Consider the following 15,455-nt stretch of genomic DNA (forward strand, 5'->3'; position numbering starts at 1 on the left):
TTGAGATTTTAACAACTTTATTCCTCATTCATCCTGTGATATATAGAAGTTCTGACACAACAAACTGTACGTAAGGAGAAAACACGTCTACCTGCAGTTTAAAATCTGTTTCATTTTTGCTTTCAGCAGCTTTACAGTGAATCCTGTTTGAGCCAAACGCCTGTAATCTGTCCAGTGATTAGCTTGAAACCTCAGGAGCTAAAACAGCTTCAGTTTCTATGGAAAAACAAGCAGCATGTGTAGCTCGGTAAATGCCAGGTTTTCACACGCATGTCCGTCCAGTTTTTAGTTTTCAATCAAACCATATGAAGGCGGAGAGTCGACGCAGGCCGACGGACTGATACTTGTACAAACGTTTGTGGTGAGTTTCATTTTACTGGAATCAGGTGGATGACATCATCTCTGCACTGCAGATGAGACGAAGTAGAAGCATCCGGGTTCGTGTTGGCGTCCGTATGTCAGCCTGGTGAGTAAATGCCCACCTCATCTAGGCCCAACACTGGTAACTAGTTAACTTCAGTCCAAATATAAAGCTTCATCACATACACTACTAAACACTAACAAGACAACTTTCTAAACCAGAGACGTCTTAAATTGTTTTCCAGATAAGAGCCGGACGTAATCCAGACTCCCAAACATGAACGCAGTGAAAGCTGGCAAACTGGGAACGTTTCATCCAGAACGAGACATTTCTGGCTGAAGTAGCGCGCGTCGCGCCCTCCTCGTGTTATAGACGGCAGTAACGGAGATGTTTGAGGAGACGTTTGCTGCGGTTTCGTGTCTGGCAGCAGAGCTGAAGCTGCTTCTTCATTCCCGGGTCTATAAATACATCCATGACCCAGAAGCAGCGTTCAGCTGAGCAGACGGACAGACTGGACGAAGGTGAACGCAGAGATGACAAACGGCAGCAGATGAGGCGTCGTGGATACTATCTTATGCAGTTTTTAAGTTAATTTGACTTTATAAAGGGAAGCTCTAATCCACAGTCCTGGTCCTCGATGGCCCGAGTCCTGCAGGTTTAGAAGCGTCACTGCTGCAACACACCTGACTCAGATCAGTGGGTAATTATCAGACTTGACATCAAGCTGTGCACCAGTCTGAGTCGAGTGTTTGCAGCCGGGAAACTTCAGCAACCTGCAGATCCGATCTAAACCTGATGGAAACCCATTCCTGCCACTTGTAAAGGAAAAATATTGGTTTAAGTTTTAACGTCATTCCTATAATTGCCCGTCAGAGATAAATAAAGTATTTTTAAGTTATGAGAAGTCATTTTCATGCGATGAAGCATAAGAAAACGTCTAAGATTAAAAGTTTTTTTATGAGATAAGAAATCCATTATGAGATTGTTTTTTTTATCTCATAATATTGACATTTACTTCATATTTATAACGTTGTCCCATATTTATGAAATACTTTGTAAGTATTTATTTACAGAAATGGCAGGAATGGGCTTCCATAGGACATTACCTCACCTCTGAGGGAAAAAATAATCTGTGATAAACCATCCAGAAATGCTTAATGTGCACACGAAGCAAAGTTTGCTCTGATCTGCTGCGCTGCCGTTAACCTGGGCTCATGTTCAGAAGCATTTCTGCCCCGACATCACGGTTTTAACGGAGGCTCTGGTCCGGTTCCCCGGTCCCAGACGACAGTGAACGGAGGACGTGATGTTGGGGTCTACAGCTCCTCGCTCTCGTACAGCGGGGCAGTGTGCTGGGCGGGGTTCTCCACCGTCGGGGCAGGAACGTGGCTCAGAGATGACAGCAGCTTCAGCGTCTTGGAAGCAGGGGCGGCTGGTTTCATGGCCGAGGCCGTGCGAGCTGAAGGGGCAGAAAGAAGAAGAAGAAGAAATGTTTCTGATCAACAACAAATGACAGTTCCTGCCATGACTGGTTCTCTTAGAGCAGCTGAGACAGCCACCAGCACCAGCCACAAATCTGAGCGGTGCTTAGACTCGCGCTAAAAATTCTTCTCATGCCAGGTGTCTGAAAATAACTGCATGTCCCAGCACAGGACGGCCCAGCATGGTTCAGAGCCGGATATGTAACCAGCTCAGAGTTACAGGAACAATGGATCCACAGATACCACCATGAACCTGATATTTATTCCTTATAAAAAGATTAATGGACTGTAGACAGACAGCAGTCACCACTATTTAAACACCTTTACTCTGATGCCCCTGTGCCACCTGTAGCCATGGAAACACGTTTCTTCAAACAAGGTGTGACTTCCACTTGAGCTTTAAACGAAGTTGTGTGTTTTACATCCATCAGGTCAAAGGTCAGCTCACTGACATCAAACTGTAATAACATTTTCAATCTGCCGTCTCTAACAACATCCATATTTGAAGTATCGGTTATTGTCATGGCAACAATTTGGCAATGTGTCAGGGTCCGCTTCTCAAGACAAACTTTAAAAGTATTAAATCTAAACATACATCTTCATGTAAAGCAGTGAACACTATAACAGCTACAGAACCCGGACACTAAGGCTAGGTTCACACTGCAGGGCTTGATGCTCAATTCGGGTTTTTTTTGTGAAATCCGATTATTTTGAGAGTCCGTTCACATTTCCAATTAAATGCGACTCCTATGTGATCTCCTGTATGAACCATATGCGCCCCAAAAGTGTTTCGCATGCGTAGAAGACACGACGACGTGACAGTGAGCGTGCTTGTGATGTCTTCGTGTTTGCGGAAGTAAACATGGACGGTAACAGCGAAGCTTATGTTTTTAATTTATTATCCATCCGTAGCCAGCACATTTTCGATGCCATCATTTTAAGGAGGAGATTACAGAAGAGGAGAGCCAGATTTTTGGCCATGACATTTTGTGGAGCAGCAGCAGCAACGTCTGTACAGAGAAACATGGGTAAGGAGTCGCAGTCAGGAGTGATGGGAGAGTAATGTGAGGCCTTTATAAGAATTAAGAAACAATGACGTATATGATGTGTAGGTTCGGATTAATGCGACCAGGTCGTTCTGTGGCCTGGTCGCATTTGAAAAAAATCGTATCTGTGTCGTTCAGACTGTCATGAAAAGATCAGATCCAGGTCACATAGGGGTAAAAAAAAATCAGATTTGGGTCACTTCAGCCTGCAGTGTGAACCTAGCCTAAGAGACTAAATGGTACATGGACTGTACTTAAATACACTTGAAATGTTTTTCCTCTGCATGCACCACTCGTACAGAACTTCCCAGTAACACGATCCTCATACCGAACTTCCCAGTAACACGATCCTCATACCGAACTTCCCAGTAACACGGGTCTCATACCGAACTTCCCAGTAACACGGGCCTCATACCGAACTTCCCAGTAACACGGGCCTCATACCGAACTTCCCAGTAACACGGGCCTCATACCGTACTTCCCAGTAACACGGGCCTCATACCGAACTTCCCAGTAACACGGGCCTCATACCGAACTTCCCAGTAACACGGGCCTCATACCGAACTTCCCAGTAACACGGGCCTCATACCGTACTTCCCAGTAACACGGGCCCATACCGAACTTCCCAGTAACACGGGCCTCATACCGAACTTCCCAGTAACACGATCCTCATACCGAACTTCCCAGTAACACGGACCCATACCGAACTTCCCAGTAACACGGGCCTCATACCGAACTTCCCAGTAACACGGGCCTCATACCGAACTTCCCAGTAACACGGGCCCATACCAAACTTCCCAGTAACACGGGCCTCATACCGAACTTCCCAGTAACACGGGCCCATACCGAACTTCCCAGTAACACGGGCCTCATACCGAACTTCCCAGTAACACGGGCCCATACCAAACTTCCCAGTAACACAGGCCCATACCGAACTTCCCAGTAACACAGGCCCATACCGAGCTTCCCAGTAACACGGGCCTCATACCGAGCTTCCCAGTAACACGATCCTCATACCAAACTTCCCAGTAACACGGGCCTCATACCAAACTTCCCAGTAACACGGGCCTCATACCGAACTTCCCAGTATAACACGGGCCTCATACCGAACTTCCCAGTAACACGATCCTCATACCAAACTTCCCAGTAACACGGGCCGCATACCGAACTTCCCAGTAACACGGGCCCATACCGAACTTCCCAGTAACACGGGCCTCATACCGAACTTCCCAGTAACACGGGCCTCATACCGTACTTCCCAGTAACACGGGCCTCATACCGAACTTCCCAGTAACACGGGCCTCATACCGAACTTCCCAGTAACACGGGCCTCATACCGAACTTCCCAGTAACACGGGCCTCATACCGAACTTCCCAGTAACACGGGCCTCATACCGAACTTCCCAGTAACACGGGCCTCATACCGAACTTCCCAGTAACACGGGCCTCATACCGAACTTCCCAGTAACACGGGCCCATACCGAACTTCCCAGTAACACGGGCCTCATACCGAACTTCCCAGTAACACGGGCCTCATACCGAACTTCTCAGTAACACGGGCCTCATACCGAACTTCCCAGTAACACGGGCCTCATACCGAACTTCCCAGTAACACGGGCCTCATACCGAACTTCCCAGTAACACGGGCCTCATACCGAACTTCCCAGTAACACGGGCCTCATACCGAACTTCCCAGTAACACGGGCCTCATACCGAACTTCCCAGTAACACGGGCCTCATACCGAACTTCCCAGTAACACGGGCCTCATACCAAACTTCTCAGTAACACGGGCCTCATACCGAACTTCTCAGTAACACGGGCCTCATACCGAACTTCCCAGTAACACGGGCCTCATACCGAACTTCCCAGTAACACGGGCCTCATACCGAACTTCCCAGTAACACGGGCCTCATACCGAACTTCCCAGTAACACGGGCCTCATACCGAACTTCCCAGTAACACGGGCCTCATACCGAACTTCCCAGTAACACGGGCCTCATACCGAACTTCCCAGTAACACGGGCCCATACCGAACTTCCCAGTAACACGGGCCTCATACCGAACTTCTCAGTAACACGGGCCTCATACCGAACTTCTCAGTAACACGGGCCTCATACCGAACTTCCCAGTAACACGGGCCTCATACCGAACTTCCCAGTAACACGGGCCCATACCGAACTTCCCAGTAACACGGGCCCATACCGAACTTCCCAGTAACACGGGCCTCATACTGAACTTCCCAGTAACACGGGCCTCATACCGAACTTCCCAGTATAACACGGGCCTCATACCGAACTTCCCAGTATAACACGGGTCTCATACCGAACTTCCCAGTAACACGGGCCTCATACCGAACTTCCCAGTATAACACGGGCCTCATACCGAACTTCCCAGTATAACACGGGCCTCATACCGAACTTCCCAGTATAACACGGGCCTCATACCGAACTTCCCAGTATAACACGGGTCTCATACCGAACTTCCCAGTATAACACGGGCCTCATACCGAACTTCCCAGTATAACACGGGCCTCATACCGAACTTCCCAGTATAACACGGGCCTCATACCGAACTTCCCAGTATAACACGGGCCTCATACCGAACTTCCCAGTATAACACGGGCCTCATACCGAACTTCCCAGTATAACACGGGCCTCATACCGAACTTCCCAGTATAACACGGGCCTCATACCGAACTTCCCAGTATAACACGGGCTCTATGAAATCTCTTAATTTTGGGCGATATTTGTGTTTCCATTTTTCCTCTGAATCCTGTTTTATTGTTTTATTGTGTGATCTAGTTTTTCTAGGGAATGTGTTTAATCATGTGGAATTAATTATTATTATTTTGACTGACTAGACATCTTTGTTGGACAGCTGCTTGCACCGAAAGGTGGTCAGAGAAGGAGGGTGATGTGAATTAAAGGGCTGGCTGTAGTCTGGACACTAGCAGCTGATCAACCAGATGTAAGCAGTTTTTTTTTTTTTATTTTGTCATAAAAACTCAGCATCCGGAATTTCGTCATATCTGGGGAAGTCTGGATTAAACCAGGGGAAGAGGTTTAGCTCTTCCTCCTGAGCTCCAGTTGCTCCTGCTGATAACTTTAAAGCTAAATTTTTAACAGTTTTATACATTTTCTGTTAACATAATATTCTGCAGGCTCCCGTTTCCATACGGGATGTAACTCCGCTGATCAGTCATCTACTTACTCTCAAGTTGAAAACAATAAATGATGATGTGTGGACTTTGATGGATTAACTTGAGTTTTTCTGACTCAAAACGTTTTATTTTCAACTGTTGCTCAAATTTTAGACCCTCATGAGGACAAAAAGTCACATTTCTCCAGTTTTTATTGGGTTTTACAGTAACGGGAACATCTGAGGGTCTTAGACAAAAAGAACATGAAGACAAACGTTATTGTGGAGAAATGTTTCACATTTTTACAGTATTTTTTGTTGTTTCTGAAATGACGGCCACATATCAGAGACAGCTCATGTCTCATCTCACTGGCTGCTGACTGGAGAAAATCTGGACCGTTATTACAGATCTTTGATCAAATTCTCATCTACTTTGTCTAAGACTGAACTCCAGCTTTGGTAATGCCGAGCAGTGCTGCTCATGTGCCACCAGGACCGGACAGCAGATGGTGTGTTACGTGATACTGAATAGCTGTGTTGCATTTCCACCCAGCGAGCTCCGCGTCAGTCAAAGGTCTCCAAAGTTATCGCTCTAAGTGATCTCTCTGAAAGCCGAATGGCTCGGTACCTGGAACGGTGGAGTTTTCAGCATATAACACAATGTTTGTGTGCCACACACACACACACACACCACTCTCCATCTGCTGTTTGGTTTTACAGCCTGGGCTTCTATGGTAACAGCAGGCCGTCTCCTGCAGCTGAGCTCAGACGGGCGTAGAAAGATGATCACTTACTGCCGACATCCAGCCGGGCGTTGCATGTGGACATGCCAGCTTCATTAATGGCAGACAGCGTGTACCAGCCAGCATCCGACTTCATCAACCTCTCTATCAACAAACACTGCCGACCTGAACCGTCCTGGTACAGACTGGAGAAACAGAGATGTTGCTAAAGTTAGCACATGCAGGCAAAACAAAAGGTTTAGTTTCATGATGAGGACGATTAACTCTTCAAACTCCGCTAGATCGCCGGCGCCCCCGAGCGCCATCACTAATAATGTCTCAGGAACAGTAATGTGTAACTCTGTGGGGTAAATTGTGATGGAGAGCTAACCCTTCAGGTCAGGAATCACCAACTCTGGTGCTTGAGGGCCGGTACCCTGCAGGTATTGGATGTGTCCCTGCAGCAACACACCTGATTCAAATAAATGGGTCATTAACAGACTTGTGCAGAACTTGACATCAAGCTGTTGTAGATAAATTTTATTTGAATCAGGTAGAGAAACATCCAACACCTACAGGACACCGGCCCTCGAGGCCCGGAGTTGGTGATCCCTGCTTTAGGTGTTCCAGGCATTTATTTCCCCTCCAGGAAGGTTACAATCCCACTAAGTGTAGTGTTTATTAGAGACTATGTGGTAAATCCACCGTCACTTATTGCATTTTTATAATAACTTGATTTCGATGCACATTGATGCCAAAAAGCAGCTGAGCTGGAGTTGGTTTTGTGAGGATAGCAAGTAAATAGTAGCAGAAATAACTGGAAATGAGGAAAATGTGTAAATAGTTTTTGTTGTGTTTGATTTTAAATAATTTTCTCCTGAAAGCCAAGACTTGAGAGAACGATGAGATAAGAAAAGGTTTGGTCACTGTTGGTCTGTGTGTTATTTCTACAAAGTTCTGTTAGTAATAAATTCTGCTTTCTTCTTCTGGTCGGCCTTTATGCTGCTATATCTATTCATACATTCATTTTACATATTTTTAGCCTCAGAGTCTGACAGCTGAGGCTGGAAACATCATGTCTGATGCTGACTGGGATTAAAAGCTTCAGCTTCTAAATGCAATTTTACATCAAAAAAGAGGCAGACCAAAAATAAGAGTTTAAAACTTGGAGTTTTAAGGGTTAAAGGTGTTTAAAGTCAGCTGGTTCTGGGATCAGGGAAACAGGGAATACCTCATTCTGTTGGGGTCAATGCGCAGCATGTCTTTATCCTTCTTCCAGAAAAGCTGCGGAGGAGGAGAAGCATCCACTTTACACTCTAACCTAACAGTGTCGCCCTCCAGAGCTCTGGTGTTCAGCATCTTCTGCACAAAGGTGGGAGGGCGCAGGGCTTCCTGAGCTGCGAAGAGGAAGACATGTTTGCTAAACTAACTCTTCTGTTCCACAAACACCTCCGTCTTAACTGCAGTCACCTTTTACCTATTACGTCGAGCTTCATGGTAAATCTGCTCTCCCCAGCTCGGTTCTTGGCCAGACACTCGTACACACCAGCGTGATGCACGGTGACGATCTCTATGATGAACGAGTGCATCCCTTTCTCACACACCAGCATCTTATGGTAGTCGTCTGGACGGATGGCTTTGCCGTCCAGGTACCAGGAGACATCCGGAGTGGGCAAACCTCCGACCTGCAGCGGTAAGACAGCAGCTGCCACGTTCTGATTTTATGTGGATGAGGAAGCTCACCGAGTGTTTTAGGAAACGTGTGTGTTGGTCACCTTAAAGTCAATCCTGCAGAAGCGTCCCTCCTCCACGGTGAGGTCCGGGGGGATCTGCAGGAAGCGAGGAGCGTAACATTTCTCCTGGATGGCTAATCCCTCGTTGCTCCTCTCATCCGTCCCTGAGTGGTGTCTCCCCCTGCAGAGAGCCATCATTTATTTATCATCTCTCTTTGCTCGACTTTCACTATCTGAATGTTATGGTCCGGTGAGCTCGCACACTAGCAGCCACATGAAGTGACTCCAGTTCTGTTTCTGTCGTATGACAGCATGGACACGGCATGGACACGACATGGACACGGCATGGACACGGCACGGCGGACGTAAGATGTCTCTGTCTCTGCTAACAGGTGGTTGGAGGTAGAAGACACTCCGGACTTCATGGTTTCATAGAACATAAGATTTAACCTGGAGAAACATTAAATAATCTCCACCTATTTCAGTGTTGAATGTCATTAAAATGTTATGGAACAAAACTTAACAAAAGATGTTCTTATTGCAGTTTATAAAAGACGTGTCTTTAATGAAAATGGCCCCGTTCTCCTGCTTTCTGTCCCTCCGTTCATACAAACATGTGCTTCATTCAAAACTCCAAATAAACTGAGCTCCAACTTCTTCTGCTCTTATGAAACTTGAGGACAGGGACGGCGGATCGATACTCTGGAGTCGATACTTCGATATCAGCCAGTGAAAATATCGGATTTTATCCTTTTCGAGTTTAGAGAACACACTGCTGATATAAAACTTTTCACTTGTTTCCACTTCTGAGAGTTTTAGGCGATAAAACGGCACATTGTTTTCCTTCTGTGTCACATGATCGTGCCAGCCTATCAGATGCTGTTCGTGATGAGGTTTGTTTTTATATTTTACTGGTTTAATGCAGATTATTACACATAGTTTTATTATATTCATCATATTACTATTACATATTATATATTTTTTATTTTCCATTTAATAAATGTGAATAGACTTATATTAATCTGTAGTTTAGATATTTTATCATTTTAAAAAGGTTTCTTATTTAGTTTGATTTGCTCGTCAGTATAATTTATTATTGTTTTAAAAATGGTATCGATGAAAAAGTACCATGAACTCCTGGTATGGTATGGGCAGGAAAAACGTACCGCCCATCGCTACCGGAGGGTCCCTGCGTTAGAAGCAGGACTTCCAGTCCAGATCTAAATAAAATTCATTTTACTAGTTTGTAGTACGTTTAAGATCGATATTTAAGATAATTCACAACCAAAATTTATTGTATAGAAATGATTATTTTGTGTTTTTTCTTCTCACCATGTCGTCAGACTGGCTCTTAATAACTTAATTGCATATTTTGCCATTTTTAATTAGAACTGGAATTAATTATGTGATCCGAGAAAAAAAAGAATAAAATATTAATCTATAATGTTTTTATAGCAGTTTTAGGGATTTACTTTTTTCTCTACTAATAATATGAAAGGATGGTAAATTTGTCCCGTTTACCTGTAAGAAAAATCTAAGTTGGAATTTCAGAGAAAGACTTTCTTACAAAGAACTGAGGGAACAAACAAAATGTTGGGCAGAAATTTAACTGAAAGAAGAAAAATGCTACGAGTTAAACAGAATATTGATAGAGTGTATTTACCATAATCCTCCGGTATGTCTGCCTTCTGGTGAATCTGGCTGCAACAGACAACAGATCAGTTAAAACTGGAGTCAAACACAGGAGGACAAAGCCAGGAGGGAAACTGTGTGCTGTGTGTGTGTTCTCGTCACCAGTGAAAGGAGACCTTCTCAGAACACAGGCTAGAAATAGCTTCTGACAAACCTCGCTGGTGTGTGTGTGTGTGTGGAAATGCATGTGTTGATGTGTATATGTGAGAGTGGGGGAGAATAGATGGTGCAAAGCCCCCTGAGCGAGAGAGCAGTCCTGCACATGCAGCAAGTGGTGGAAATGACAGCATGCGGCAGCTCGCTGTGGCCAGGCTTTTCCAGCTCCGGGCATGTGAGCCCACCAGGAGGCCCTGAGAGGGAAACTGGCTCCCCGTGCAGCCATTCAAACCCATACGAGTGTGTAAATGTGCTGGCTTTCCTAAAAACAACACAAACTAATGGGCTTTGGCCCAGAGCTCACATTTCAGCCCCTACAACACCACTACGACTGAAATCTTGTCAGGTGTGTGAAGCCTACTAGCAAAACAAATGGTCGGTACTGTACCTGGTCGAGTTGAGAGTCTGAAAGATTGTCTTGGTCAAACATGTAAGTGGCGTTGTCTGGACCCAAAAGCCTGCGAGCCATTCGCTCCTCGTACGAGAGTTTCTGTTAAAAAGACGACGTGTTAAAATTGGCCTTTAAACGCAAACACTGATGAGCACGTTTTGGTCAGAACTACTGGAATCCAGAAGTGGTTCAATGGAAACATTTACTGGTCCTTTATGTGTAAAATGTACGTTTCAACTCAACTATGTTCCCTTTTCAGCAGAAATAACCTCATGAACTCGTCTGTACTTATTGGCTGTTCCACACCATTGACACCAACATGCTGTTAGACGGCTGAACGTGTTGTTGGGATTAACGGAGCTGCATCTGACCGGTTCAAGTCATATTTATCTGATACATCTTCCCATAAAAGAAATCAATAGAATGATTTCATTAAACTCCACTAAAAGGGAAAAATCAATGAAGTTAAATTTAATGAGCTTTTTATTTTGGCCAGGGACCTCGTAAGATTTTAACAACCAGTGTTTCCCCAACAGTTTTATTAGAGGGGGCACTCCGACTCCCCCACCTCAAGTAGTAGAAAAAGTTCATTTTATTTTCCATATCGACCAGATCACAACAGAAATAATTTAAGGTTCTCTTTCCTCTAGAGCTGGTTTATTATAAAACTAAAAGCCTGATGTTATTTCTCTTATTTAGACGCCAACACGTCATCACGTCACGGCTCGACACGCACACACCGGTGAGCCACACCTCCAGAACGTAATTATGTCCATCGATCACCTGAGAAAGCTGTGGGCTGGAAACACCTGCTCTAATGTTACAGAGAGCTTCATGCCATCGCAGCTGAACAAGCTGAATCTCCTCGTCATGGTGGTCATTTCTGAGGCGCATCACGGCTTCAAAAGACGTCTCGCATTCAGCCTCCCTCTCTTAAACCAGCATGATGCTGGTCCTCCATGTCTCCATGCTGCGTTCACGTACAACATGCACATTCTGTGGATGGCACAGGACTGAAAAACTACAAAGAAAATCCCAACATGGCTTCACTACTGTGACAATTTGTACTTGATGTTTGTGATAAATTTAAAAGACTGAACATTGAACAACTCGGGACTCATCGAGAATATTGGACATAGTACCAACCAGCCCCCATCTGTCCTCACGTCTGACCCCATGTGTTGAAGATTTCAGACATTTCCGTCACAGTTTGCAGGACGCATACAAACCTGGCTGTGTCTTCTCCTGGCTTCCTTTGAGCGGAGCTTCTTCTCCAGGTCCTGTATCAGGGCGTCTTTGGAGCCCTGGATGTCTTCATCTGTAGAGCGAGAAGAGGACGGACGAGGGGCTACAGACTTTTTCAAGTTGGGTTTGGGAAGGCTGGGAGGTTACCAGAGAAAAACAAAAATGAAATAAATAAAGAGAGAGGAAGAAAGGTAAACTGAATTTTTTTCATCTTCTGACAAATCTGAATACATCCTACTGGGAAAGTCCAGTTTTAGATGCAGAATTGTTGCCTCGTTCTCAGTGATATTCACTGAGAAAACTGCGCAGAGTATTAAAATCATACGTATTTGCTTGCCTCCTGGTTTGCTGCACAGGTCACGACTTGACCTCAGCGCAGCCTTTGACACAGTTGACCACACTATTCTTTTAAACAGACTCCACGACATGGTTGGCCTCACTGGTACTGTTTTTAACTGGTTTAAATCCTATCTAACAGATAGAGAGTTCTTTGTTAGCATGAAGGAATCCTCGTCCAAGAGATATAGACTGACCTGTGGTGTACCCCAAGGCTCAGTTTTAGGCCCCACCCTTTTTAATCTTTACATGCTTCCTCTTGGTGATGTCATCAGGAGACACGGCATAAATTTCCACAGCTATGCTGATGACACACAGTTATATGTTGCCGTGACTCCTGATGAGCACGGGCCCATTGATGCCTTGTTAGATTGTATTTTAGATATCAGAGGGTGGATGGCAGAAAACTTCTTGCAGCTCAACCAGGACAAAACAGAAGTTTTATTGATTGGACCTGAAGCTGAGAGAGAGAAACTGGAGGCCAAACTGAAAACAATAGCACTCAACCATTTTAATCAAGTAAAAAACCTGGGAGTGATTTTAGATGCAGATCTCAGTTTTGAGCCACATATTAAAAACATAACTAAGACTGCTTTTTATCATCTAAAGAACATCTCGCGCATCAGGCCGTTTCTCTCTCGAGCCAGTGCAGAGACACTGATTCATGCTTTTATCACATCAAGATTAGATTACTGTAATGCTCTTCTTTCTGGTCTTCCAAAGAAGTACCTGAACCAGCTGCAGCTTGTACAGAACACAGCTGCACGTCTGTTGGCAAAGACCAGAAAGAGGGCCCACATTACACCAATTTTAAAGTCTCTGCACTGGCTCCCCGTCAGCTTCAGAATTGATTTTAAGATTCTTTTATTGGTTTTTAAGTCTCTTAATGGTCTTAGCCCACCTTATTTATCTGATTTGTTTTTGTCTTATGAGCCCACTAGACCCCTCAGGTCCTCTGGTACTGGCCTTTTAACTGTTCCCAGAGTAAAAACAAAAACCCACGGTGAGTCCTCCTTTTATTTCTACAGCCCTCGTATGTGGAACAGCCTTCCTGAGGACGTGAGGGGAGCACCTAGTGTGGATATTTTTAAAAACAGACTCAAGACCCACCTTTTTAGTTTAGCATTTTAATCATTACTTTTATTATTACTATTGTATTTATTCATTTCTTTATTCTTAACACACAGGCTGGATTCAGCTTGTATTTATTTTTCATTTATGTATTTGTTTTATCATTCTGATTCTCTTATTTCACGGGTTCTCTTATTTTGTGGGTCTTAGCAATATTACTTTTATACCCAGGGTTGGTTTTTAGATTGTTTTAGATTTGGTTTTAAAGTGTTTTATCTCAGTGTTTCCCCACACCACTAGACCCCAGAATTTATGACAGCGTTTCCTTGGTCCTTTTAACTTGCTTTTACCCTCTGTGATGTGTGTGTGTTTGATGGGAAGGGGTGGGGGGTGGGCTTGCTGCTATTGGGTTGGGGTTCTGGGGGATTTTACTCTCTGTAAAGCACCTTGAGTTGCTATTTCTATGTATGAAAGGTGCTATATAAAGAAAGTTTGATTTGATTTGATTATAAAACACTTCACAGCAACATCATGTGACCCAGTTACAGGAAGTAGCAAATAAACAAAAAGCCTCCATCTTACCAAAAATAAGTTTGTCCATAGACATTCATTACAAAGGTGTTTAGGTTGAATTAATTAGCATCACTTTTTTTTAACTGCACATTAACTTTTTTTTTTTCTTTCAAACTTCTTGCTACTGGCTCTGAACCAGAGGAGCCTCATGCAGAGGCTGCAGTCCAGGCCTCTTCCTCCATGTCTGGTCCTGCTGCGTCTCATGTAATCCGGAGAGAGCGGCTTCATTAACATGAAGACACGTTTTCTGTCTGGAACTTAAAGAAGAAAAAGAGCCGACATTTCTTTGTCCATCAAAACCCATGCAGATGAGTTGTGCATATTGTGAATATTTCTCTCTCCTCACCATCTAGAAGCTGTGAGATTCTCATCCTGCTTTCTGTCTGTTCACCTGATGCTGATATTCATCACATATTGTTCCTTCTGTGTTTAGAAGGAAGCAGCTTCACAGCTTTAAATTCATCCTGCTGACTTTTTACCTTTTAGTTAGTAAATCCTGAACATTTCATCCTTCTTTCTCATAAATATGTGATTTTATAAACATATATGTAGAAATATTTTAACTGTTGCTGTTTAAAGAGAAAACTGCTGCTAAACCTGTTTATGTGTTTAGTGCAGGGGTCTGCAGCCTTTCCAATCCAAAGAGACATTTTTCCCTCAGCCAGCTAAATAAAACTCCTTTAGAGACGCAGATGTTACCAGACATGTTGATAAATATTTACTACAGGAAAGAACCACATTTTATTCTATTTTGAGGTTTCAGAATAAAGAAAAAAGTTAAACTTTTGCAAAAAGAGGATAGACAGACTTCCTTCTCTGGGATGTAGATATTTTTGTCAAAAATTATGTTTAAAAAAAATAGTTTCCAACCCAATGACAAGTAAAATAGATAAAACAAATATTCCTGGTACTTTTAGTGTCACTATGTTGAGGAAATTCAATGCAACTGAAAAAACTGAAAAACTGCTAAAAACCTGCATTTGTTATTATATCTATAGTAAAAAACATTAGCTAGTTCTTCAGCATGTTTATTTATGTATTAAGAGCCATTGTTGAAGGTCCAGAGAGCCACTTTCTGCTCCGGAGCCGCAGGTTGAGCACCCCTGGTTTAGTGTTTACTTCACAGAGCAGTAGGCCTCTTCAGTAGGCCTTCAGTAGGCCTTCTTTTAGAGGAAAGGGACATTTTGTGTGTAACGATGTGAATCATCACACTTCACGCAATATATCGCAATAAAAAATTTGAATTGTTATCCAGCACTAAAAAATATACATTTTGCATTTAAAATGTATATAATTAAAAATTAAATAAAATAGTGATATTAAATATTTTGAGGTTAAAACATAACTTTACATTAAATCTTTTTTTTTATAAATACAAGCAATTGTATAAAAATGTGAAAAAGATCAAATTATTTTATAAATGTGCATGTAGAAATTTATGTATTCATGTAGAATTTTTTTTTTTTATATATACAATAAACATGTGAAAAAATGTGTAACTGAGGGTAA

General features: G+C 43.5%; 1 protein-coding gene across 2 annotated transcripts in view; it reads right to left on the reverse strand.

The window, feature by feature from the left end:
* The window catches only part of myot (myotilin), a 23,977-nt gene continuing 8,522 nt past the window's right edge, over positions 1–15,455 (reverse strand). The window contains exons 4-11 of one of the 2 annotated variants that reach the window (XM_041990215.1): positions 11,951–12,101; positions 10,719–10,820; positions 10,146–10,183; positions 8,525–8,663; positions 8,227–8,434; positions 7,981–8,146; positions 6,822–6,955; positions 1–1,820 (exon numbers count right to left, since the gene is read on the reverse strand). In XM_041990215.1, coding sequence (XP_041846149.1) covers positions 1,678–1,820; positions 6,822–6,955; positions 7,981–8,146; positions 8,227–8,434; positions 8,525–8,663; positions 10,146–10,183; positions 10,719–10,820; positions 11,951–12,101 — 1,081 coding nt within the window. In that variant the 3' untranslated portion in view covers positions 1–1,677. Of the gene's footprint in view, positions 1,821–6,821; positions 6,956–7,140; positions 7,208–7,980; positions 8,147–8,226; positions 8,435–8,524; positions 8,664–10,145; positions 10,184–10,718; positions 10,821–11,950; positions 12,102–15,455 lie in introns of those variants that run through there. The other variant, XM_041990216.1, reaches the window with a different exon arrangement.

Source organism: Melanotaenia boesemani, chromosome 7 (assembly GCF_017639745.1).
Source record: "Melanotaenia boesemani isolate fMelBoe1 chromosome 7, fMelBoe1.pri, whole genome shotgun sequence".
NCBI lineage: Eukaryota > Metazoa > Chordata > Actinopteri > Atheriniformes > Melanotaeniidae > Melanotaenia > Melanotaenia boesemani.